Below are 26092 nucleotides of genomic sequence, written 5' to 3'. Positions count from 1 at the left end.
ACCCTTTGACCCAAATATTGCACCAGAAAGTTACTCCCCAAGGAAATCACTGATAAGAATAAAGTCCTAATCTAGTAGCAAAAACAGAGAAATCCGGTAAATGTCCTGCAACTGAGAAATGGCTAAACAAAACTGTGATATGAATGTAATGGAATTTTATTGTGCTGGAATTAATGATAAATATGATTAAGATTTACATCAATTGATGAAGAGAGAAGTATGAAGAATCAAGAAGATTCTAAGGAAATTCAGATTTCTTAATCATGGAAGCTGAATGACTATGGGTGATCACAAGATCTACAGTATAACCATCTGTTTGTTTATCTGAGATAGAATAAGGCATAAGTCCTAGAAGTTGAATAGGTTGAGGAACTGGTATCTGAGAGGACAGGAACTTATATGCTGAAATCCACTAATAAAAGGACAGAAGTTGTGATAAGGAAGAAAGTGTGAGGTAGGTTTTAAACTTTCTGAGAAAGGCAAGACAGTACGAGTATAAGATAGATGGTGAATCTAAAGGGAATGTCTACAAAATTTGAAGGTCTATATGTGGCACTGGCATTTATGTCTAATATGAACTCAAATGTCTGGCTTTCCTTTCTTTGTGTGATACTGATTATCACCAGTATAACTTTTATGCTTAAATGTGAAGATCAGAATTGGGATTGGGGAAAAGAGGGGAAAGAAATGGCACATGCATGCATGAGAGGAGAACAAATATGTTGAGAAGAGAGGTAGAAAATTACCAAAAAAGGAGAGAGATTCTCCTTAGATAATGGGGCAGAATTGAAGCAAAGATGGACAGACTTTTCTTTCATTCATACTATACTTCCCCAAACTAGTCTGACTTTGTGAAACTTTATTATGATTAATATTTAAAATATTTTTGTAAATGTTAATGTTCACTATCAATTAAATTTTTTTAATTGTTTAGAACAAAACCAGAAAAATACTTTGTGGAGAACAACAGTGAAGAACTAAAGTAGCCTGCAATTCTTCTAAAAGGCTTAACTCTTCATAGTTCACTGAATCTATCAGAAAATGAATTCAAATTTATAATCTTTTTGGCAATCAACAATATAAAATATAAGGCATAAGTTTAAATAATTAAAATTCAGTGTTCATATGCAAAATGTATTAGTGCTAAAGAGAAAATGAAATCTATCTATATTTAATTAATCAGTTTTATTCATATAAACTTTTTTATTTTAATTTGCAATAAAGAAGACTTTTATTTAATTTGTTAATTGCTGCATCTTTAAACCATTTCCTGAAGTGCATGCTACCATATCCTATAATGCCATAAAAGAAATCTAGTTTTGTAGTTACCTCGAATGACATAGTTATCCAGAGCTGCTTCCATTCTCTCCAGTGCTTCAGTTCTATTAGAACCATAAGAAATTAACTAAATACAAAAATAAAATTTAATTTGGACCAGCAATTTAAGAAAAACATGATAACTTACACTAATGAAGATCTTCATATATATAAAAATATATATATAATTATTCATGTGTGTGTGTGTGTGTGTGTGCAGAGAGAGAGAGAGAGAGAGAGAGAAACTTTCCAAAAACTGTTTAGGGATGTATATGTATGTGTAAGAGGGTATGGTTCATTAGTTCAAAACAAGTAAATATGCAAGTTGAAATCTAATAAATATTAAGATTCATGCTATTTTCATCGGGGTTGTTGCCTTTTCCCACATACCATCATACAAACAGAGGTCTGATTCAGAATGCTGACATTTATCTGATATGGTAGGAGTAACATCTATTCCATGCAAGCTAGGTTAGTTTTTCCCAAAAGAAAACAAAGTTGTCCCTGAGAATTAGCTGGTCTTGGGGACTAGGGTTCAAACCACTGGTATAGCTTCCTAGTAATTTTAGTATAAATACCCAAATAAAAGAAGTTCTCCATTTTATACACTCTGCTGAATAGGCAACTCACTTACTAAACATGGAAGCAGAGGGCTGTGCCCAACTGAATCAGTGCTACATCTTTGCTAAATATTCTTTTCACAGTACTAAACTTTTCAAAAAACTAAATGTTAGATAATCAAGTGTTAAAATGTTCTAATCCTGAGTGTGAACCAACAAACTAGCCTAAGTCAGGCCAAAAACAAAAACATCCTCTCAATTTTTTTTGTTTGTTTTCGGCAAATATATGTACTCTTAGACTATCATGCTATGCCTATCAGTCTTAGTAGACAACTCTGAAAATAGCTTTACTTAAGTTATTCATTTAAATTAATCATATTATAGACTTTTCTGTCCATACTTTATTGTGAGTATTCAAATAACATGGATAAAGGTAAAAGAGATGGATATTAATTTTTAAAAGCTTAGCTGTCTCTGCTATTGATTTGTTCCCCAAAATACTGAAGTCTTAAGTTTTTGTTTTATTAATAAATTTTTACCTCTCATACACACAATCTTTTCTGCCTATAAAAGTTTTACTTGTATGGGTTAAATATTCTGCAATGTCTGGACCTTTAAATTTTCTCAGAGAAATATCCAGAAAGTTGAATTTACCTAAACATAAGTACATCTGTATAATTTTACAAGTGAAACAGTTAAATATTTTAATTTTTTTAAAGTTCACATATATAGATAAAATATAACTAGAACTCATTAAATGAAAAACTACAACTTTGGCATTAGAATGGAACTAATATACACAATGTACAGGGTTCCTTTCAGAATGTTTAATAAACATGATTGTATCCTTGAAAGAATAATGTTAAACTCTTTAAACATTACACCGAATTCTGGCAAGATATTTCATTCTTGAGGAACCCTCTGGGATGAAATCCATGCCATCATAATAAATAAAGAATTTCTAAGAATACTGATCATTTCCCTTACTAAGATCCAAAGAGTACTACTTTCAGTGTACTCAAACTTTCTTTAAAAAAAAAATCTTCTAAATATTTCATAGATAGACCTTTAAGTTACCAGAAATGGTACAACCCTAAAAAGCAGGAAGGAAATACCTCTTCTCTCTTAGATAAGTAAGGTACAAACTTTTGATTAGCCAGTTCCTTAAGCAATCAACTACGTTTAAAATTAGTCACAAACTACAAAATGGCAAAAAGCAATTTGAATTCAATATATACTGCTATCTACAGGAAAAAGAACAGTTATGTCCTTCATTAATCCCTGCTCAATCATGATTGATCAGCCTTTCCTTTCACCCATTTATTAATATTTATTTTATTATTTCTATTATTATATTATCATTTACAAATTAGCATATATGTTACCTAGTAGCACTTATACAAAAAATAACCCTGCACTGTTTATTATATAGTCCAATTTTTTACTAAGACTGAAGGAAAAAAAACAAAACTAATACTATTTCTCTAAAAGGAAAAAAACCTACTCTCCTTTCACTATCACCATTTGCAATTCATGTTTCAAATAATTATACAGCACGTGATTCACATGAAAGCCAATTTTTTTTAAATTTACAATGCAAGCATTGTCTTTTGAATAAAAATGTCAAAGGAGACAATTAAGAAAAGCAACTAACTTTTGATATCATTGGATCATAATAAATGCTAATATCACTTCCTGGCTGAATCCCACTGTCAACTCGAACCTAGAAGAGAAAGAAAAAAAGTAATGAAAATGATTCCACATTCTGCAGACCTTTCTAAACAGGCCAAATTTTAGGCAAGTTAAAAGATAAAAACCCTCTTATGCAAAATACTTTAAATTTTCTCCCTATTTTAAGTGAGAAAACCCATATATTATTTACTCTGAATTAACATGTCTCCTTTAAGGAAAAGACAAAAGCAATCTAAAGCTACTTATTAGCCAGATCACTTTTGATCTCTGAAAATACAGTAGAACAAATTGCTGTGTTGTCACTCAGAGACAACCATAAAGAGCAGTATAATACATGCATATAACAAAATGCTTCTATAAAGAAAGTAGAATTTTAGGATGTAGTTATAATTTTTTGTTGGTGTCTTCCACCTGAAGCCAGGCATGAGCCGTCCTTTCTAAAGCACATTCCCCACTACACCCTTCTGAGAGTTCCAATGGAGACATGACTAAGGCATATGCAGCAGGAACTTTAAAGTACTGCTTATCTGCTTATCAGTTGTTATAGGAATACAAGTCCTATGGCTTTCATGTCTGTAACACTTTCTTTTTCTGCTTCACCCTCTCAACTGTAAAATGCTTTTTTTTTCCCTCTTGCTGTTGTTCCCCCCAGGCTTTAATGTTTACACAGCTTTAGCCATGGCTTTGCTTTGTAAGGACATAGCCCCAATTAAAGCTCTTATTCTGCAATTTTCATGAGAGAGATTTAAAAAAAAAAAAAAACAGAAGTTCAAAAAATTCTTTTGAAGAACGTGATTGCTGTTAACCAGTCAACAAGTTAGTTAGTATATCTCTGATTCTTGTTTTCATCTCTCAGTTTGATTTCATCAATGTGGCACTAAGGTTAGCCACATAAAACTTTTAAAATGAGCAGTTGCTGGGGAATAAATATTTATTAAATTGTTGCTGTTGAGTTTTGGAATGTGAAATATTTTTAAACTAATCAAAATATTCAAGACTGAGAAACATCACATTCCTGGGATCTTGAAGATAGAGGAATTCAATAGAAGTTACTAGAACAGCAGGACTTTGATACACAACATTGTTAAGGGGTTGGGTAGAGAAGACTAGAAGCTCACATAGATGTTCACCTGTGGGAAGAAACCTTTCTAACAAACAGCAGCTCATCTGTCTGCAGCGAGGCAGAAAAAGGTCAACACAGCGGCTGTTAGGCCTTTAATATTTTAATTTAGGCAATTATCAAGGGACCACATGTAAAACCTCTTGTCTAGGGTATCCACAAGAGGATAGGATGATGGCTTTATTATACAAATGACACCAAATTATAAACGAAGAGGTTTAATTCTTTTTTTTTTTTATCTATGCACCACTAAAAATGTTTAAAAGATAATATAAAAACATACACATTGTATTCTAATGCCTGTGCTTGCAAATACAGAGGGAAAAAAAAAATATATATATATATGCCATTCCCTATATTTAGGGAATATTTACCTACAAATGAAATGTGAAATAAATTTTAATTACACTATAACTTAACTTTAAAATACAACTTAATTATGCTTCAAGAAGATAAAACTGGAGTTCCATCAAATGAATATTAATATAATAAATATTAAGCAAATAAGGAAAACAATTTTGAAGATGATGAATACTAAATTATTCCAATATTTAAATTTCTTCAAACAGGCACCTTTTCAACTTGGTAATATAACCCCAAAGCTACTATTTTCTTTCATTTTCTTGTTCATATGACAAAATGGTCAAAGAGGTAATCTTGTTATTGTGTGATCTTTAAAACAACAGTGTTCTCCAAAAGGAGGATAAATTTAGAGGTGTCAAACTAAATCAAAAACTTTTTCTGTGACTGTACCTTCGTTTATATTATCAACATTCAAGATAAATTCATTGTCATTTCATTTTCTATACTTTAATAAAATAAAAGGGATTACAAAGATTATGAATGACAAAGGATTATAAAGAGTATGGAAACTCTAATAGTATTATTTTTGATGAGATTATCAAATGGCAGTAAGAAGTTCCATGATGATCTATCCAAATAATGTCTAAATTCTGAATTAACAAATGTATGTGTCATGTCATTTTAGTGATATGTATAGTAAATCAAACAGACTGAATAGTAATAAAAATAATTACTACTACACTTAAATATATGTAGGGATAGGGAGGAGGGGGAAGACAGGATTTTATTTCCTTTTTCAGTTCTCAGAGGTCAGTGGTAAAAGTAACCCATTTTACAGAAAAGTAAACAGAAAAGAGCATAAAGTGGCTTGCCCAAGACTAAATAGCAAGTAAGGGACTGAAACTTGGATCTTATACCAAGTCCCATGATCTCTCCACTATACCATGCTGTCTTTTTTGTAAAGTTAAAAAAAATTAACATGACACTGAAATAACCAAAGCTACAATAAGTTTAGCATCAAATATTTCAAAATGAAAACTCCAATATATTCAGAGCAATTGCAGAGCAAAAAAAAGTTCACATTGAAAACATTACTTTTGAAAACAATTCTGGGACCAGAAGCCTAAAATCAAATCTACACCTTTGACATAGAAACAAATATTGAGAAAGAACATGCTTGAAAAAGAAGATGAACCAAAATTTATGAAAGTTCAATTAATTATGGAAACTATATATTCTAATATACCCCCAAAGGACCAAAATGATCAGGTCACAAAAAGAGTTGATATAGTTTAATAAGGTAGATAGCCCAAAAAAAGGAGAAGAAAATGAAGAAAACACCCCAGCAACTCCATATGAGATCCACAAACCACTGCTCAGAAGCCTCTAGCACAATTAAAAATGTCTTTCTTCAGTACCGGAGATAGACTACGTGAAGCTATCAGGCATCTCCCACCCTTCATTTTCAATTCACCTCTCCCCTCAGCACAACTCCCAGCCCGCCATGTCTACCTGACAAGTGACAGCCCAATCTGATTAAATGCTTGCGAGGGAGGGGACTCGTGGGCTTCCATGACAGGCCAAAAGTGATCACCATGGAGATACATAATTACAGCTGTCAACGCATCTACTGTCCTGCTGGCATCAATTTGATTGCTCCCAGCAATAATGATAGACAAAGCTTAGTGTGCACTCTCCTGCACCCAATCACTTTATCTATTCCTTGGTCCATTTAGCTGACATGCAACATTCACACAAGCAAATAACAGCAGTAAGCAGAACATTTAAGGCATTTTAATTGTTTTTTCTTTCTATGGATGGCTCACAAGCGCAAATGTTATTACATAAAACTCCTGCTGCAGCATTAATTGAAGAAAGATTTGGTGGGACAAAGACTGTAGGGGGTATAGTTTGTCCATTATCACTTGTACTTTCAACAGGTCTCACGTTTGAAAATTGCAAATTGCAAAAACTTGCAAGGGCAAAATGTTTGACATCCTGTTAGCTCTTACAACATGGTGAAAACTTCTAACTACTAGAGTAATCATTGTAAATTCTTATTTAATACTTTTTTGTTTGATTAAAAAAATGTTTAGATATGTCCCTGTGACACATTTTCTTAACTACTATTTAATGTCATATAATGCCAGTTAAATCTTTAACATTTTTTTCTGCCTTTGGGCTTTGAACACAGCATGAAGCTCCCAAGCCTCAAAAAGGTCAAGTCCTTTTGGAAAGCACATGGGCAAAAACAATTTAAAAAGTGAAATATATCATATATCCAATAACATCTTCAAATTTAGCATTCTTCCTGTAATCTTGCAGATTGAGTAATCATATTCACAGATGGTACAGCCTTGTCATTCCACAAGTTGACACAGTGTCATATATATGCACTTATTACTTTGACTACCTTATTATAAATTCTTGTTCTTTTTATGCAGCAAAATCTATTTAAGAAACAGTTATTTAGCACAGATGATAGTGTATGTGTGTTTGTGTGTATATACTTACAGACACAATTAAACAATCATCTTGTTTTAACTACATCAAATGGCATTTATTCTCTCAAAGCTATAAAGCTAAAAAAAATTAAGCACACTATTTCTCTAACAGTTACACAGCTGATTTGGAACTTGAACTTCATTTCATAATTACTACAAGTACATGTGGTACGAAGAGTTATGTGATAAGAATAAACTTATGACACAAAGATGACTATAACTAGTTTCTCATATTTCTGTTGCCTCGAGATGGTGAAACATTTCTTAAAATTTAAATATATTTATTCAAAATGTTTCTTCACCTTGCCAGTGCAGGGTAAAATATTCTGAAAGGATTTTGCTCTCACATGAATTTAACTTGTTTCCATAATCCAAACCCTTGGTTTTTAAATCTCTTCAATGTGGTTTTAAATGCTCATTGAATATTAATGGTTGAATGACTTACACCAGGAAGATATAATGGTTCTTCATACTGAGACAATCTACCAATGGAAGGTAAACCAAAAGACTTGTAGGGATCCTAAAAATTCAAACAGAAGAAAGCAGTATCTTAGATGAAGTAGAGGAATTAGGGTTTAATCATTATAACTAAGAGCCTCTTCCAATAACTAACATTTTTAAACTATATTGTTTTCCAAATAATTCATTCCAGGGCACTGTTGTCTTACTATTGCGTATGACATATATGAATGTATATGACATATTATATATGACTTAAAGGATCATTAAAAATTAAAAGAGAATTATGATGGATAGGGTCCAATAACAGTCTCATCTTACTTTGCTGAAATGGGTAAAATTCTGAGTAACCTAAAACTTACCAGACACACATCTTAAAACAACCTAAATATTTGTAAAAACAAGTGCAACTTCATAGTACTCACAATAGTATGTCCAATATATTTGGAAACATTTCAACAATTCACACAAGGACCAGAAAAGTGAGACTGTATGCAATGATAGATATTCACTTATAACTGTTTTATAATTAGCAAAATAAATCTCAAATATGTTTGGTGTAACAACAAAAGAGAAAGAAACAAGGACAGGAGCCAAAATATGTGAAATATTAAAAGACATAATAAACAAATGTAGGAATAAAGATGCCAAAAAGTACTGAGTGTGTCATTAGTTATTCTAAAAACAACATACAGTATCACTGCTTTATATTTCAAAGGAAAAGCTTTGATTTCTAAAGTAGAAAAATAGAAAAAATGTTATTATATTCCAATATATAATTATGGATGGATAAGTATTTCTAAATACCAAATTTCTATTCTTTGTTTCAGGTAGGTAGAACCACCTTCCAAAGTATTTAAGAAAAGAATGCAGTTACCAAAGTAAGAATTTTTTGTTGAAAATTAAATTAATGATACATACATGTTTTGGTATATATATTTTGGTAAAATCCTATGAAGTAGTTACCAAGGAATAAAAGTAAATTAATTAAGAAAATGGTTTTTGGCTTAACATTTGTAATTACTACTTATTAAAAAGAACATAACTGATAAGCACAGCATTAAATTTTAGGGGAAATTTTAAAATGAATATTTAAGACATATTTAACATATACCTGAGAAAGTATATAATGTCTATAAGGACATCTACAATGCTGTAAAAACTAAACTATTTAATTTAATTTTACTTAAATAAAATGTAATTACTACTTTACTGTCTATGAAAGTGGGCAAACCTAAGAATACTTTGAATTAACATATACAAAACATTTCAATAAATATTCTCGGCCAGTTCTAGATACAATCAAACAAATACTTGACTCAGGTGCTAAAATTTCATTTCACTTTGCTGTTTATTTGTAACTGGTACACAACTGCTACCCTTCTGCCCAACACAACTCATTTTACCTCAGCGTAAACTCGACATTCAATTGCCCAGCCGTTGATGGGAATATCAGCTTGTTTGTGTCTAAGAGGGTAACCCTTAGCAACACGGATCATTTCTTGGACTAGGTCCAGGCCAGTAATGCATTCAGTGACAGGATGTTCAACCTACAAGGTCAAAAACTGTCAGTCAATAGGTACCTTTTTTTAAAAAAAAGGTAAACAAACAAACAAATGAGGAAATTTGCAAACCCAAGTGAAAATAAGGTTAATTATAATTAATAGTTGCTTCTCCTGGACTGAAAAACCTACAATAAAATACCTATTCAAGAGGGAAACAGGGAAGAATCAGAAAGATAGTATGTTACAGAGAATATAAAGCAAAAATCAAATTCTTAGAAGTATTTGTGGATAAGTTACTTTTCTTAATGCATATTAATGTTTGAAAAGAATATAATTTTCAAATTTTAGTTGTAAAACAAACATTTTAACTTTTCTAAGGAAAATGTTGCAAGTGAAATATTCAACTTGGTCAACGATCAACCTATTCTGCTACACTTAACACGGCATCAACAGGGGGAGCTTATAATTTTCCAAAGAACTAGTCCATCCTAAACCTCACCCATTCATCAGCTTTCACTAACCTATCCTGACAAGCAACCAGATTAACGTAATCTTATATCAGCGCAGTGTAGCAGAAATGAACAGATGGATCTTTCAGATTTTTTTCCCTCCAGACTTATCTGGATAGTGCTTAGCATGCACAATAACTGAGCAAAACCAGTAAAATCACTCTGCTCTCTCAGCAAAATGCTAACTTCTTAAGATAATGCTGTCATTGGTTATCTTACTATCACACACTTTAAAATAAAAATGCTTGTGAGTTTGTATATAGTTCCAAAAACACTTTGAGATATTTTGCCATTAAAATGTTACAAATCATATAAATATACAAATGTCTATTTTTGAAAGATAACCATGGCACTGAATTATTATGCAGTATCAGAATATACTTGTGGGACTAAGTATTTTTACACAATAAAACACCAGGATCTACACGGTAAATATAAATGGTAACTGTAAGAGTAATTTACTGAAACAGTACTTGAAATAGTAATTTATTATGAGCAATTCTATACTCACTCTAGAGTTAGAAGAAAAGATTCCTCCATTAAAACTTAGTTTACTACTCAAGAAACATTCAGCAATAACACATGTATCTTACTCAGATTTTAAATATAAATTCATCTCTCTCAAAACTGATACATAACTTCATGGGCAAATAAACATTTAGATTTCATTTATAATGGGCCAAAATTGAGTTGCCTAATATAAAAAAATCTGACCCAATAGCAAATCAGTTACATTACATAATAAGAACCGATATAGACTGAAGATCAACAGGCATTTATTTCTCAATGTAAAGACAGACTGGCCTTAACTGGGGTGGGTACCACAGTTCTCCATCACTGAAGCTCAGAAAGTCAAGCTCATCCTGGAGCCCTCACTTTCAGTCACTCTACATTATCAATACATTGCCAGATCTACTCTGTAAGGCTCACTTCTCTCCATTCACATAGATATAAGGCTAATTCAGGACCTCTCTTCTAACCTGAACTATTGAAATAGCTTTTTAGCTCACTCCCCTTCCTTACATGTCTTCCCACTCCAATCCATCTTCAGTTAGCAGCCAAGGTGATTTTCCTAGAGCATAAGGTTGACTTTTTCAAACCCATACTCACATAGTTTCAACAACTCCTTTTATTATCTCCAGGATGTAATATAAACTCTACTGTTTGGCATTTGAAGCTCTTCTAATCTCTCCTTATACTTCACACAACCTACACTTCATTTACTTCCTTGTAACTTTTCATACAATACACCTCATATCCTGTTAAAATTTAAGCACTACCTTCTTCATAAAGCCTTTGTTGATCCTCCCAGTTGAGAATGCCTTGCCTTATAAATCATTTCAAATAAATTTTGAACATGCCTACATACATTCAAATTGTCTCCCCAGACAAGAATTAAACTGCTGAGGAATTACCGTACCAAAAAAGGAAGTCTATACTACACAGATTTAATATGCTTTGTTAATAGAAGCAAAAACAAAACAAAACAAAACAAAAAAGTGTACCTAGATACTAGCTAGTTTAACTTTAAAAATTAACTGCACCCATCATGGAAATATAGAAAGTGAAACCTAAGGAGGCAAGATGACTTGTTTAATGTCAAACACTATTGTTATCTAACGACAGAGTTACTCAAAACCCTCATCTCTTGACTCATAATCCAGAGATTTTTCTACAGTTGTTGTTTAGTCATTTTTCAGTCATATCCAGTTTTTACAACCCCATTTGGGGTTTTCTTGGCAAAGACTCTGGAGTGCTTTGCTTATTTTTTTCTTCAGTTCATTTTACAGATAAGGAAATTGAGGCAAACAGGGTTAACTGACTCGCCCAGGGTCACACAGCTAGTAAGTATCTGAGGCCAGATTTGAACAAAAGGCATCCCTACTAGTAACTCCCAAGATAATGAGAGGGACAAGATGCAAACAATCATGTATAACCAATCTCTATATAGGATAAAAAAGAAATAATCAATAGAAGTAAGGCTCTAGAATTAAGAAAGATTGGGAAAGGCTTCTTTTAAAAGATGTGATTTTTAGGGCCTTTAGGGAAACCAGGGAACTGAAAGGAGAGAGTGTTCCACATACAGGGAAATACCTAGGGTCGGGAGATAGAGTATAATGCTCATGGAACAGCAAAGAGTCAAATATCACTGGGTGACAGAGAATGGAGATCAGGTATAAGATATAAGAATAATGTAAAGCTAGGAATGATAAGACAATGAAGGGTTTGGAATGCTAAAAAGAAGATATTATTTTTCATCCAAAGAGTCAAGACAGTCACTTGAATTTACTAAAAAGAGGGATAATGTGGTTAGATTGGCCCTTTAGGAAAGTAATTTTGATGGCTAAGTGGAAGATGGAATGTAGAGAGGAGGAAGAAATGTAATAGGCAGACCAATAGGCTATTGTTGTAGTCCAAATGTAAAGAGATGGATGGTAGCAGGATCAGACAAAAGGGAGGAACATAAGCAAAAAATGTTACAAGGAAAGAGCTATTGGCTTTGGCAATGGATCAGATACTGGGGGTGAAGACAAGTAACAGTCAAGGAATGATAGCTGGTTTTTGAGTCTGGGGGACAGGGAAGATTACAAAACAAGAGTGTGGTGCAAAAGAAATGGTGTTACTCTCTTTATCAAAGCATAAAAGACCAGGCTAGATGTGATAAAATGTAAACCTCTCCCCTCAACTCAATGAAAAAAAAAAAAATCAGACATGACAGAATAGTAATTCTTTCCTTCCCACACAAAGCTGGAGATAAGGCAGAATATCTAGGATTATTATTTAAGGTCCTTTTCTCTCTTCTTCTCTCTGGAAGCTGAAGGTCAAAAACTTGTAGAGACCAGGAAGAACATGGCAGTTCAATGATAAGGCATCCTTCTCTATTCTTCCCTTCTAAGGCTGGACAAACTATCGGTATCAAACTTCAGTTCTTAGTAAACTGTAACAAAAACTAGATGCTACATATGTTTGTTAGTGGAAGAAAAATAAAAGTTCAGAAGCTGGAAAGACTGACATTTTAATAGAGAAAGCTTGGAAAAGAAACCACAAAGAAAATTATAACTCTCCCAGATCAAACTGAAACACTAATTACGGACAATATGGAACTAGAAAGATAGAGAATTTGGTGAATGTGTCTTAAGTATTATAATTTAAGGTTAGTAAAAGAATTGGTAAAAGTGACTATTACAGAAATTCCAAAATCATTTAATGTCTATCTGGAATAAGTCACTGAAATTTCTAACAAAAGATCACGGTCAATGATTATTTTCTTCCTTCTATTCAAGGAGTCCTTCCATTGAACTAGTACCAGGTTCACCTTCAACAAAAGGAACAACTGGTATATGTTCTACTAACACAAAAAATATTTGTTATTGACATGTTAAATTAGGAGAAGGAAAAAAAAAACCAAAGAAACGTAATTATAAAAGAAGAGAATGGTAAAGAACTAATGTAACTGTTGTTCCTTCCTCAAAATCTTACTGCACTGACTTATTATGTGGTAATTAATAAAAAGAAGTAAAAAATAACAGTCACAAGAGGTGAAAAAAAAGGAAAGAAAGAAAAAAGAAAAGAAGTCAATACAGGAAGAAACAAAGTATTAATAGCAATGAGAGATTTAGTTTTCAAAACATCTTAAAAAAAACAAAGAACATAAAGGAATGGACTTACAGCTGAAAAAGAGGCAAACTGAAACATATCAATAACTAACCAAAAACCCACAGCCTTATTTCATAATATGTATATAAAAATGTTCTTTATATACATTAAGAATATTTTAGATAGAAATACAGCAAGGGGACAAGCAAGCATTCGCATGTGATCTTCCACAACAGCCATCTTCATAAAAACACAATTGACTGATACTTGATAGGATAACAAAAATATCCTGCTTACTGATTTGAAAAAGGCACTGGATCTAGTTAAAAAAAATTAAATTGCTGTATAAAATATTCTTCTCAAGGTGTCATATACTTATATTAATATTACAGTATGCAAACAGGGGCAACTAGGTGGCAAAGTAGATACAGTACAGGGCCTGAAGTCATAAGACTCATCATCCTGAGTTCAAACCTAGCCTCAGACTCTTACTAGCTTTATGACCCTGGGCAACTCACTTAACCATATCAATTCCTCATCTGTCAAAAGAGCAGGAAAAGGAAATGGCAAACCATTCCAGTATCTTTGCACAAAAAAAGCCCAAATCAGGTCATGAAAAGTCAGGCACAACTGAACAACAACATTCAGATGTAACCAGAGAGATAATTTTGTTCAACAATCTCAGTGGCAAAATTGTTGACCAATTTCAACATGTCAAAAACTGAATCTACCCTCTTCTAAAAAATATTTTTCTCAGAACTTCTATAGATGGATTAATGATTATTCCAGTAACTCAGGTTCTCAACCTGGACTATTCTTTCTACCTGAAAACCCATCTCTAATTGCTTGGACTATTACAATTATCTCTGATGATCTTACAAAGGTATGGGTCTAACAATATCATTCACCTATACAAAAAACTATTAATGGTTTGCTATTTCCTTCACTTTAATAAATAAAGACTTTTTAGTCTATCATTTAAGACTATAATCTGGAACAAACCTACTTTTCCTGACACATAACTTTCAGTAAACATTTGTTTAAGCAGTGGATCCTCTGCCTTGTACATCTCAGCTGGAATAGAATCAGCTTCAGGTACTTTTGCACATGACAGGAGCCTAATGGCATTCAAAACCTCTTCTTAAGTTGGAAATTCAGCTAGAGAGGCACTGATTTCTACTTGGGGTACATGGTCAACATCTTTACCACTGATTAAGGATGGTCTGTTGAGAACATTATAGAAATGTTCAGCCCATCTCTCCATGATAATGAAGTTATCACTAATCAATGTGGCTCCTTCAGCACTGAACAGTTGAGATTCAACATTCCTCTTTGGCCCACAAATATCCTTCAGGGCATTAAAAAAGTGCTTTGGAATGTTATTATCGGTATAAAACTGGATTTCATGTGCCTTCTTAGTGACCCAAGAATCCTGCATCTCTCTGAGCTTTGTTTGCACTTTACTTTTGATGCAGTTTAAAGTTGCCTCTATAGAGACAGATTAACTATCCTGATGATAAACCCTGTGGAGTTCTCATCTTTCATGTAGCAGCTTCTGAATTTCCCCATATTCCTGTGAAAGACATCTTGAATTTTGCAAGTATTCTGGCCCAGATGAGTAAATACAGTTCTGTAAAGAAAATCTCTGAAAGATCCCCACTCCTTTTTTGCTCCACTGTTGTGAACCATGTATTGGTTCAGCTTTCTGTCCAAGTTAGTACCAAATTATTGTAGTATGCCAGTGAAACCTGAACAGTCTACCAGCGCCATGCCAGGAAAACAAACTGCTTCCATTTGAATTGTTTTGGGCAGATTCAGAAAATCACTAGTCAAGTACCAGTTACTGAGGTCCTTTCTCAAGCTAAACTGACAAGCATTCAAACTCTGCTACAAAGCGCACAACTTTGATGGGCTGGCCATATTGTTCAAATGCAATGGAGCGCTCATGCAAGGTAAGCACTGACACGGTGGTCAGAAGAAGCAAGGATACTGTTAAGGTATTACCAAAGAACTCTGGAACTGACTATGAGATGTGAGAGACACTGACAAAGGCATCTCCCAGTATGGTGTACCATTAGTGAAGAAGGTGCTGCACAATTGCATTAGTTCACAAAAAGGTGAGATGTGCACATTTGGAGAAATCTCCACTCAAAATGTTTGCATGTGCTATTTTCTGCCTGACCTTTGGAAAAGCGCTCTAAGTTCATATGGGTCTGATTAGTCACAGACACACTGTACCCTGACTCCAACTAAGTGATACTATTTTGGTCCTCTTTGAGAGAAGACAGCAATGAACCAATTCCATTTGTGTCTGTCTGTATGTATACACGTGCACACACACAAGTGTATGTGTGCACACACACAAAAACACATACATTCTCATAGCATATGGGATTGTTTCCTGAGATTCAAGTCCTGCTAGCCACTGGCCTCAGGTTTTATCTCTAGGTCTTCCCAGGAAGAGCTGGTGTACCTGCTTGTGGCCTCTGTTTCTACATCCCACAATGTATGCTACCTCATTCCTATCTACCATATTTAAGAACCTTGCTTTAATCTTGAACCATTTGTTTTATGGCTCCTTCAATCTTCTGACACTACCTAAAACCAAACTCCTTCCAAATTAAACAGCATATCTGAGCACCCTTTCCAATACTAATCCCCTTCCACAAATACCCACATCTTACTAGTCATGGTGGAAAAAGGAGAAAAGGAAAAAGCATTTATTAGTAGAGTACTTGGACAAACTAAGGTTAAGCACTTTAAAAGAATTATCTTGAGGCAGCTATGTGGTCCACTGAATAGAATACCAACCCTGGAGTCAGAAGGACCTGAGCTCAAATCCAGCCTCTGACACTTAAGACTTACTAGCTGTGTGACCTTGGGCAAATCACTTAATCCCAATTGCCCTGCCTTCTCCCCCTCTCCAAAAAAGACCAAAAAAAAAGGGGGAGAGGAGGCAAGGAAATAAAGGTAACAAATGTTTTTTTAATTACTCTCATTTTTTCTCAAAAAATATTACAAGATAAATGCCATAATTATCTTCATTTTACATTTGAGGAAACTGAGGCTGACAGACTTGTCCATGAATAAGCAACTAGTAAGTGTAGAAGGAAGGTTGTATCTTCGTGACACCAAATCCAGTGTCCTATGCATGATACCATCTAGCTGCCTGGTGAAGCAGGAATTTACGTGTGCAAATGCAGAATAAACAAGTTTTTGATAAATTGAGAGATCCCAGATACAAGGGAAGAATTAACTATTTGAAAAACTGTTAGGGGAAAAGGAAAACAGTTTAAAAGAAACTAGGCATAACACCAATATCTCACACGACATAGCAAGGTAAGCTTAAAATGGGTACATAATTCACTCAGCAACTGTGAATTCACAAGAAAATTAAAACAGCATGGAAAAAAATTACCTGTCAGAACTATGGATAGGGAAATAGTTGATGACTAAACAAGAGACAGAGATTAGTAGGAGATAAAGTGGAAAATTTGTTTACATAAAATTAAAATGTTTTTACACAAGTAAGACCAATGTAGTTGAAATTAGAAAAGAATCAAGAAATTGGGGAAAGAATCTTTATAAAAAGTTACTCTGAAATAGTTCCCATTTCTAAGATATCTAGAGAACTGAGTCAAATTTACAAGAATAAGAATAATCTCATAATTGGTAAACATGGTCAAGGGATATGGAAAAACACTGTTTGCTAAGGTGGACATGCAAGTTATCAAGAGTCACATAAAGAAATGTCACAAGCACTAGTAACTGAGAAATGCAAATTAAAGCAACTCAGAAAGTACCATCTCAAACCCATCAAACTGACAAAGTTCACCAAAAAGTGAAACTGTCAATTTTAATGGGAAAACAGGCAAATTAAAGAACTATTTGTGTAACTATAAATTAATCCAATCATTCTGGAAAGCAATTTGGAACCATGCTGAAAAAGAAAAACTAGACAGGCTTATAGAAATCAAAGAAAGAAGAAAAGGATCAATATGTAGAAAAATAATTATAGCAACTCTTTTTGTGGTGATGAACATTTGGAAATTGAGGGAACCCCCGTCAAATGGATAATAGCTGAACAAGTTGTGTTACATGGAAGTGATGTGCTATACGAAAAGATGAAGACAGTTTAAGAAAAATTTAGAAAGACATATTAATTAATTCAGTAAAGTAAGCAGAATCAGGAGCGCAATTTATATAACAAGAACTATGTAATGACATGAAACTCTGAAATATACAAGGAACAAGGATGCCTGCAGAGGAACCAAGATGAAACATATTACTCACTACCAAACAGGCAAGGTGATGGACTAAAGAACAGATTGAGGCTTATGCTTCTGTTTGATGATCGGGGGCAGAGGGACAAAATAAACTTATTTTGCTTTAATATACATATACACATATGTCTGTAATGAGTTTTGTTTTTCTTGTTTTCTCAAGGGGTATGAGAAAAGAAAGGGAAGGGAAAGAATTTGGATCTGAACATAAAATAAAACTGAATTTTTAAAAAGTAAGAGGGCAGTGGGAAAGTTTGTTGTTTTCCCCTTGTTACCTCCAGAATCCCCCATGTCATTCAGCAGGAGCTCACTTACCTTCTTCAATGAGCTCAGTTCCTACCTCAGACTCGTTCCTCCTCAACGCTCGGCTTTTAACTACAGCTCGCGGCCACAGTGATACAAGAACTGGAGTCAGAGTTCCAAAGCAGAGAGAAGTGTGCTTATGATCACAAACAGATCCAAGCAAGAGAACAGTTACTAAATCTCACCTCATACTACACCACCATGGAAGAATCAAAAACCTACAGACCCCAGAAAAAGCTCTAAAAACAGCAACAAAAAAGTTCTGAAGCTTGGGAAAGTGCCGCTTCAACCCCAGAAGCAAAGCTCAACTTTAACAGAAGACTAGAAATCAAAAAATTGCCTTGGGAAAATGAGCAAATAACAACAACAAAAGAACCTGAATGCAGAAAGCTACACAGGTGATATGGAAGAAAAGATTCACATTCAGAAGACAATGAAGTCAAAATGTGGCTGCAAAGAAAACTCTGAATAAGTCAAAGACCCAAAAATAATACCTAAAAATGTTCAGGGGTAGAGCCAAGATGGTGGAGTAAAAGCAGGAATTTGCTTGAATTCATTCCCCAATAACCTCTAATACTGTAAAAAATGACTCTAAATAAATTTTAGACCTACAGAACCCACAAAATGACAAAGTGAAACAAATCTCCTGCTGAAGACAGCCTGGGAGGCCATCAGGAAAGGGCTATCACACCAGGATGGGAGAGGAATGCCACAAAACAAACCCAAACAGACCTCCAAGGACTAAATCACTGGCACCTGTGGCAGACTACTCAACCCACAAATGCCAGACAAAGTAAACAGTTGGACTTAGGTGAGAGAAGAGTGTAGTATGGCCCCAGCCTCCAGGGCCACAGAAGGGGCAGGGGTTGCACAGCAGCAGCAATAGCAGCAGCAGAAGCAGCTGCGTCGAGTTCCAGGCCCACAGATCTTGCGGGGAACAAAGCAGCTGAGCAAATGGCAACTGCAGGTCTCTTTGCTTGCACTGACATAGGATTCTCTTGCTTTGCCCTGCTTGAATCTGGGTTGCAGTTTTGGCTGGTAGTCCTGGGGTATGAAGGAGTGCTGGCATGGCAGAGTTTGTGGCAGCTATGAAGAGGAAGTCCTCCTAACAGTTCTAAGGCAGGTGCCAAGAAGTAGCTCTGACAACAATTGTGTAAAACCCCAGAAATTTGGGACATATCACTCTCCACTCTGGAAGCAAAGTTCTACCATGGCAAAGAGCTCAAACTGACTCAGAAAATGAGCAAATACAGGAAGATAAATCGGACTTTCAAATCCACCTTTGGTGACAAAGAAGGTCAAACTATAGAACCAGAGGAAGACAACAAAGTCAAAACTCCTGCATCAAAAGCTTCCAAGAAAAATATGAACTGATCACAGGCCATGGAGGAGCTCAAGAAGGACTTTAAAAATCAAGCAAGAGAAGTAAAGGAAAAATTGGGGAAAGAAATAAGAATTATGCAAGAAAATCATGAAAAATGCGTCAACAGCTTGCTAAAAAAAAATAAATAAAAAACATTGAAGAAAATAACACTGTAAAAAATAAAATAACTCAAATGACAAAAGAGGTCCAAAAAGCCAATGGGAGAAGAATGCCTTGAAAAGCAGTATTGGCCAGATGGAAAAGGAAATTCAAAAGCTCACTAAAGAAAACAATTCCTTTAAAATTAGATCGAAGCAAACAGAAGCTAATGACTTTATAAGAAATCAAGATATTATAAAACACCCAAATGAATGAAAAAAAAAATAGAAGGCAATGTGAAATATTTCACTGGTAAAATCTCTGACCTGGAAAATAGGTCCAGTAGAAATAATTTTTAAATTATTGGACTACATGAAAGTCATGATCAAAAAAAGAGCCTAGACATTAACTTTCAAGAAAGTGTCAAGGAAAACTGCCGTGATATTCTAGAACCACAGAGCAAAATAGAAACTGAAGGAATCCATTGGGGCGGCTAGGTGGCGCAGTGAGTAGAGCGCCGGCCCTGGAATCAGGAGAACCTAAGTTCAGATCCGGCCTCAGACACTTAACACACACACACACAAACAAAAAATAGCTGCGTGACCTTGGGCAAGTTACTTAACCCCAATTTCCCTCCAAACAAAACAAACAACAAAAAAAAAAAGAATCCATTGATCGCCTCTTGAAAAAGATCCCAAAAAAGAAAACTTCTAGGAATATTACAGTCAAATTCCAGAGTTCCCAGGTCAAGGAGAAAACATTACAAGCAGTCAGAAAGAAACAATTTGAGTATTGTGAAAACACAATCAGAGTAACACAAGATCTAGCAGCTTCTACATTAAGGGATCAAATGGCTTGGAATATGATATCCTGAAGGTCAAAGGAGCTAGGATTAAAACCAAGAATCACCTACCCAGCAAAACTGAGAATAATACTTCAGGGGAAAATATGGGCATTCAATGAAATATAGGACTTTCAAGCATTCTTGATTTAAAGACCAGAGCTGAACAGAAAATTTGACTTTCAAATACAAGAAGCAAGAGAAGCATGAAAAGGTAAACAGGAAAGAGAAATCATAAGAAACTTATTAAATTGGAAAAATGACAATTGCAACTCATGAGACTTTTCTCAGTATTAGGACAGTTGAAGGGAATATGTATGTGTGTGTATATATATATATATGTATATATATACAGATACACGTATATATGTATGTATAGGTGAGTACATATATGTGTATATATCTATACACAGAAGGCACAGGGTGAGTTGAATATGAAGGAATGGTATTTTAAAAATAAAATTACGAGGTAAGAGAAGCATAAATTGGGAGAAGGAGAAAGGGAAAGATAGAATACAGTAAATTATCTCACATAAAAGAGGCAAGAGAAAGCTATTACAATGGAGGGGAAGAGAAGGGAGGTGAAAGGGAATGAGTCAACCTTACTCTCATTGGATCTGGCTTAAAGAGGGAATAACATGCATACTCAATTTTGTATCTTTCCCTACAGGAAAGTAGGGGGGAAGGAGATAAGGGTAGGGATGACAGAAGAGAGGGAAGAATGGGGTAGAACGTAGTCAGAAGCAAACACTTCTGCAAAGGAACAGTGTCAAAGGAGAAAACAGAATAAACAGGACATAGGATAGGAATGGACCTCAAAGTTTTAAAAACAAATATTAAAAAAATTGTTTCAACATGCAACTGGGAAATAAGATATAAGGGCAATGGGGTATAGAATTCCATCTTTCCCTACAAAAAAGTAAGGGGGAAGAGACTAAGGAAAGGGCAGGGGGAATGGAGGATATAAGAGAGGGGAGACTGGGGAAAAGGGTAATCAGTATGCTTGTCATATTGGGGTGAGGAGTAGGGGAGAGATAGAGAGAAAATTTGGACCTCAAAATGTTGGGGAAATCAATGTTGTGAACTAAAAATAAATAAATAAATTATGGGGAAAAATTTCAACAAGGATTTAAAAAATAACATAAGAGAACTATAGGAAAAATTGGGAAAAGAAATTATAATGATACAATAAAATGATGGGAAGAAAGTTAACAGCTTGGAAAAGGAGACACAAAAAAATACTGAAGACAATAGTACCTTAAAAAAACAGAAATGACAAAATGGTAAAAGATGCATGTGAATGTGCAGGAGGCAAATTCAAACATAAAATAGAAATAGATAGCAAAGAAGATTAAAAACCAGATTCTAAAAATATACCATTTACAAAAAAACAAAATTGAAACAGACACACAGCAAAAACAAGGGGCTAGAGAAGAATCTATTATTCTTCAGCTGATAAAACAAAAGGAAAAAGAAATGAAATTAAAAGAGAATTAAATTTAATTAATTAAATTAAAATTAAAAGAGCAGGGAAACTACATTTTGCTAAAGAATTACTATATACAATGAATCAATATCAATATCAAATGCATATGCATCAAATGTTATAACATCCAAATTTTTGAAGGAAATAATAAATGCAAAAAAGGAGGAAACAATAAAACCATTGTAGTGGCAAAATTCAAATTTCTACTTTCAGAATCAGATAAATCAAACCAAAAAAAAAAAACAACAAAATAAGTTACAGAAATGAACAAAATTTTGGAACAGTTACGTATGACAGACTTCTGGAGAAAAATAAATGGGGATGGAAAGAAATATATGTTTATCTAAAATGTAAATAACAAAATATTTTGTTAAATAACAAAAAATCACAAATGTAAATAACAAAAACTAACAGTATTTAAGGGTATAAAAACGTAACAGACAAATGAATAAAAGCATAAAAATTGAATGTATCCTTTTCAGATCACAATACAATAAAAATTACATTCAATAAAAGGCCATGGAAAATAAATTTTAAAATTAATTAGAAACAAAATAATTTAATCTTAAAGAATGAGTGAGTCATAGAACAAATCATAGAAAAATTAATTTCATTAAAGAGAATTACAACAATGAGACAACATGCCAAAATTTTTGGGATGCAGCCAAAATAGTACTTTGTGGGAAATCCTTATCTCTAATTGCTTACAGTAATAAAAGAGATAAAGAGCAGATCACTGAATTGGGCATAGAAATTTTTAAAAACTAGAAAATAAATTTAAAATCCCCAATAAATCCTGAAAATCAAAGGAGAGATTAGTAAAGTGAAAATCAGAAAACCACTGAATTACTTAATAAAATGAAGAACTGATTTTACAGGGAAAAATACAATAAAATAGATAAACTACTGGATATTTTGATTGGAAAGAAGAAAAGCAATTCCAGCATCAAAAATTAAAGGGGTGATTCCAATCATCAAAAACTGTATTGAAAGAAAAGAATTGGGGCGTCCAGGTAGCATAGCGAGTAAGAGCACCGGCTCCAGTGTTGAGAAGACCTGGAAATCGAACCCCGGGCTCAGACACTTAGCACCCACCCAGAAACACCTGGCCTTGTAACCTTGAGCAAGTTACTTAACCCCAATTGTTTAGGGGCTGCCAGGTGGCTCAGCGAGTAAGCGCACTGGCTCCAGTGTTGGGATGACCTAGGGATCAAATCTGGGCTCAGATACTTAGCACCACACCCAGAAACACCTGGCCGTGTAACCTTGAGCAAGTTACTTAACCCCAATTGCTTAAAAAAAAAAAAGTTAGAAAAGAATCCTATTCCTTTTATGAAACAAATGTGGTCTTGATACCTAAACCAAAGAGAGTCAAAACAGAGAAAGAAAACTATAGATCAATATATCTAATGAATTATCAATGCAAAAAAAAAGTTTTTTTTTAAATTGACAAAGCAACTACAGCAATATATTACATTATATCACTATGAATAAGACAAATTTATACAAGGGATGAAGAAATGTTAGGAAACCTATGAACATCATTAATCATACTGATAACAAGAACAATATGAATTATATAATCCTATGAAGAGATGTAGAAAACTGTTTTTGATAAGTCATGGTACCCATTCTTGTTAAAAACACTGGAAAAGGTAGGAATAAAGTTTTCCTTAAGATGATAAGTAGTATCTACCTAAAACCAAGAGCCAGAATCACTAATAATAGGGATAAACTAGAAGCATTTTCACCAAGATAAAGGTTAAAGGAAGAATTTCCATTATCATCATTACTATTCAATATAGTAAGACAAATGCTAGCTTATGTCAATATGAAAAGAAAAAAATTGAGGTAACAAGCATACACAAATAGAAAATAAAATTCTAACTTTCTAAAGATGATTTGATGGTTTATTTATTTAGAGTCAAAACTAGCTGAAATTATTAACAATTTCAGCAGAGCTGTTAGATATGAAATAAACTCCACACAAATCATCAAAATCTCTGTGTATTATTAGTCAATTTGATTCCACATTCTACATTTGTTAATGGTAAGAATATCAATATTAAACTTCTAGCAAAGATGATAATGTGAAAACTTCAAGTGCAAAAATGTTCCCTGTATGACCACCTCAATAGCAATGAAAAATCACATCAAATAAAAAAAAAAAAAAAAAAAGGAAAAATAAGGCAAAAGGAATACCACTTTGGGCAAGAGAGGGAGAAACAGGGATAAAGAGGAAGTAAAGAAAACACAGAGTAAAATGTTGTTAAGTTCTACTCTACTACTGAAGAAGCCCTAATTATACCAGAAGTAAGCGTTATCAATGGTTAAGGAGCAAAATTATCAAAGCACTGTGATTAGTTACTTACTGTGAACCCACAAAGGCAGGTAATTCACATCTGGCAAAGGGTTGGTTAAGAATACAATATATGGGGCGGCTAGGTGGCACAGTGAGTTAAAGCGCCCCCAGAGTCAGAAGGACCCGAGTTCAGTTCCTGCCTCAGGACACTTAACACCCACACAAAAAAACTAGCCATGTAACCTTGGGCAAGTTAATTAACCCCAATTGCCCTCCAAAAGGCAAAAAAAAAAATCCAATGTATGTTGCATCTCTAATTACAGGACTGTTTTTCCTTTCAGAATGGGAGTAGAGATGGGTTTTGGGAAAACAGAAGTGTCTATTGCTTTTCTTACCTGAAGTCTAGTATTCATTTCTAAGAAGTAAAAATTCTTCTGTGAGTCTACAAGAAATTCCACTGTTCCCGCAGAAGAATATTTGACTGCTCTGGCAAGAGCCACTGCTTGTTCTCCCATAGCTCTTCTAGTCTCAGGATCTAAAAAAATGCTACAAATACAAAAGTAGTATTTTTATCCACTAAGAAAATATATACTCAGTCAAGTAATGCTTTTATACAAATAAATATATTCAAAGTGAAAGATAAATATATAAATTTGTAATAACAAACCAAATAATTTTTCAAAATGTAAACAAATATAAGAATAGTTTTCTCCTGAAATAATAAAGATTTAATTTCCCACTAGTCTGGCATAATTACAAAGTCTTACAATTAAAACTGTTTAACATATACTTTCCAAATTATTTTACATTATAAGGATAGAAATATTCATTTAGAGGTAAAGTACACAGATACAGGTATATCATATAACTCCTATAAATTCTTAAAGACTTTTAAAGAACACCTAAGTCAGTAAAGCAACTGACTAGCCAAAAGATCATCAGAAACTTTGTAAAGGTGATACCCATTTAAAGAAAGGATGATAATCTGAAAGAAGAAAGCATCCCAAAATGAAAAAGAGACAGGAAGAGTAATTTTTTTTAAAAGGAAGTAGACATGTTTAAGAACATTTTAAAAAGGAATAAAATGTTTTTAAAAAACAGTGCTACAAATTTTATATTGTATTAAAATGTTTCTACAATTCATAATTATCTAAAAGAGTATGTTATATAATGGTCTGTGAAATAAATATATTGGATTTAATTTTTATATGCATTTCTTTTCCATGAAAAGGAAGTCTGAAATTTAAGACTAATGATGGCCATGAAGTAAATTGGAAATTTAATGAGATTATAAAAAATACAACTGATAACAACAGAAGTATGCAAAAATAAAATTAACGAAAAGGCACATAGAAAGATATAATTTATGAATAAAAGATCATCTGAAAATAATTTTTCTATTTTCATAATAATAAATCTTTTAAAAATGTTTTAAATCAACTAATCTGTGCCTTAAATACCTTTAAGATAATACAGTAGACGTAGAAACTCTATTGACCACAAGTTTATACTCTGGAAATTACTTTTTTGAAAAAATAATTAATATTGTTTAATATTTGCCTATGTGTTCCCTACCCCAATCACCTCAAAATTAAGACTACAGAAAATTCCAATTATCATTGAGTTCTGAGAAATGCAGATTTTATTTTTTTTATTTTTTTTTTTTAAAGCAATCGGGGTTAAGTAACTTGCTCAAGGTTACATGGCCAGTTATTTCTGGTTGTGGTGCTGAGTATCTGAGCCCAGATTTGATCCAGGTCATCCTGACACTGGAGCCAGTGCTCTTACTCCCTGAGCCACCTGGCCGCCCCTAAGCAATTGGGGTTAAGTAACTTGCTCAAGGTTACAT

At 33.7% G+C, this 26092-nt stretch overlaps 1 protein-coding gene across 4 annotated transcripts in view; it reads right to left on the bottom strand.

The window, feature by feature from the left end:
* PCCA (propionyl-CoA carboxylase subunit alpha) overlaps positions 1-26092 on the bottom strand; it is a 550597-nt gene that overhangs the window by 283006 nt on the left and 241499 nt on the right. For all 4 annotated transcript variants that reach the window (XR_011163584.1, XR_011163585.1, XM_069064183.1 and 1 more), the window contains 5 exons: positions 24639-24789; positions 9362-9505; positions 7942-8016; positions 3532-3600; positions 1330-1405 (listed from right to left, as the gene is read on the bottom strand). Coding sequence is in view for 2 of the 4 variants with exons in the window: in XM_069064183.1 (XP_068920284.1) it covers positions 1330-1405; positions 3532-3600; positions 7942-8016; positions 9362-9505; positions 24639-24789 (515 nt within the window). In the remaining 2 variants the exon portion in view is untranslated. The remainder of the gene's footprint in view (positions 1-1329; positions 1406-3531; positions 3601-7941; positions 8017-9361; positions 9506-24638; positions 24790-26092) is intronic.

This window comes from Petaurus breviceps, unplaced genomic scaffold (genome assembly GCF_028583685.1).
Source record: "Petaurus breviceps papuanus isolate PSGF00001 unplaced genomic scaffold, PetGlider_PUasm1.0 90625, whole genome shotgun sequence".
Lineage (NCBI taxonomy): Eukaryota > Metazoa > Chordata > Mammalia > Diprotodontia > Petauridae > Petaurus > Petaurus breviceps.
This window is presented reverse-complemented; position numbering and strand designations above follow the sequence as displayed.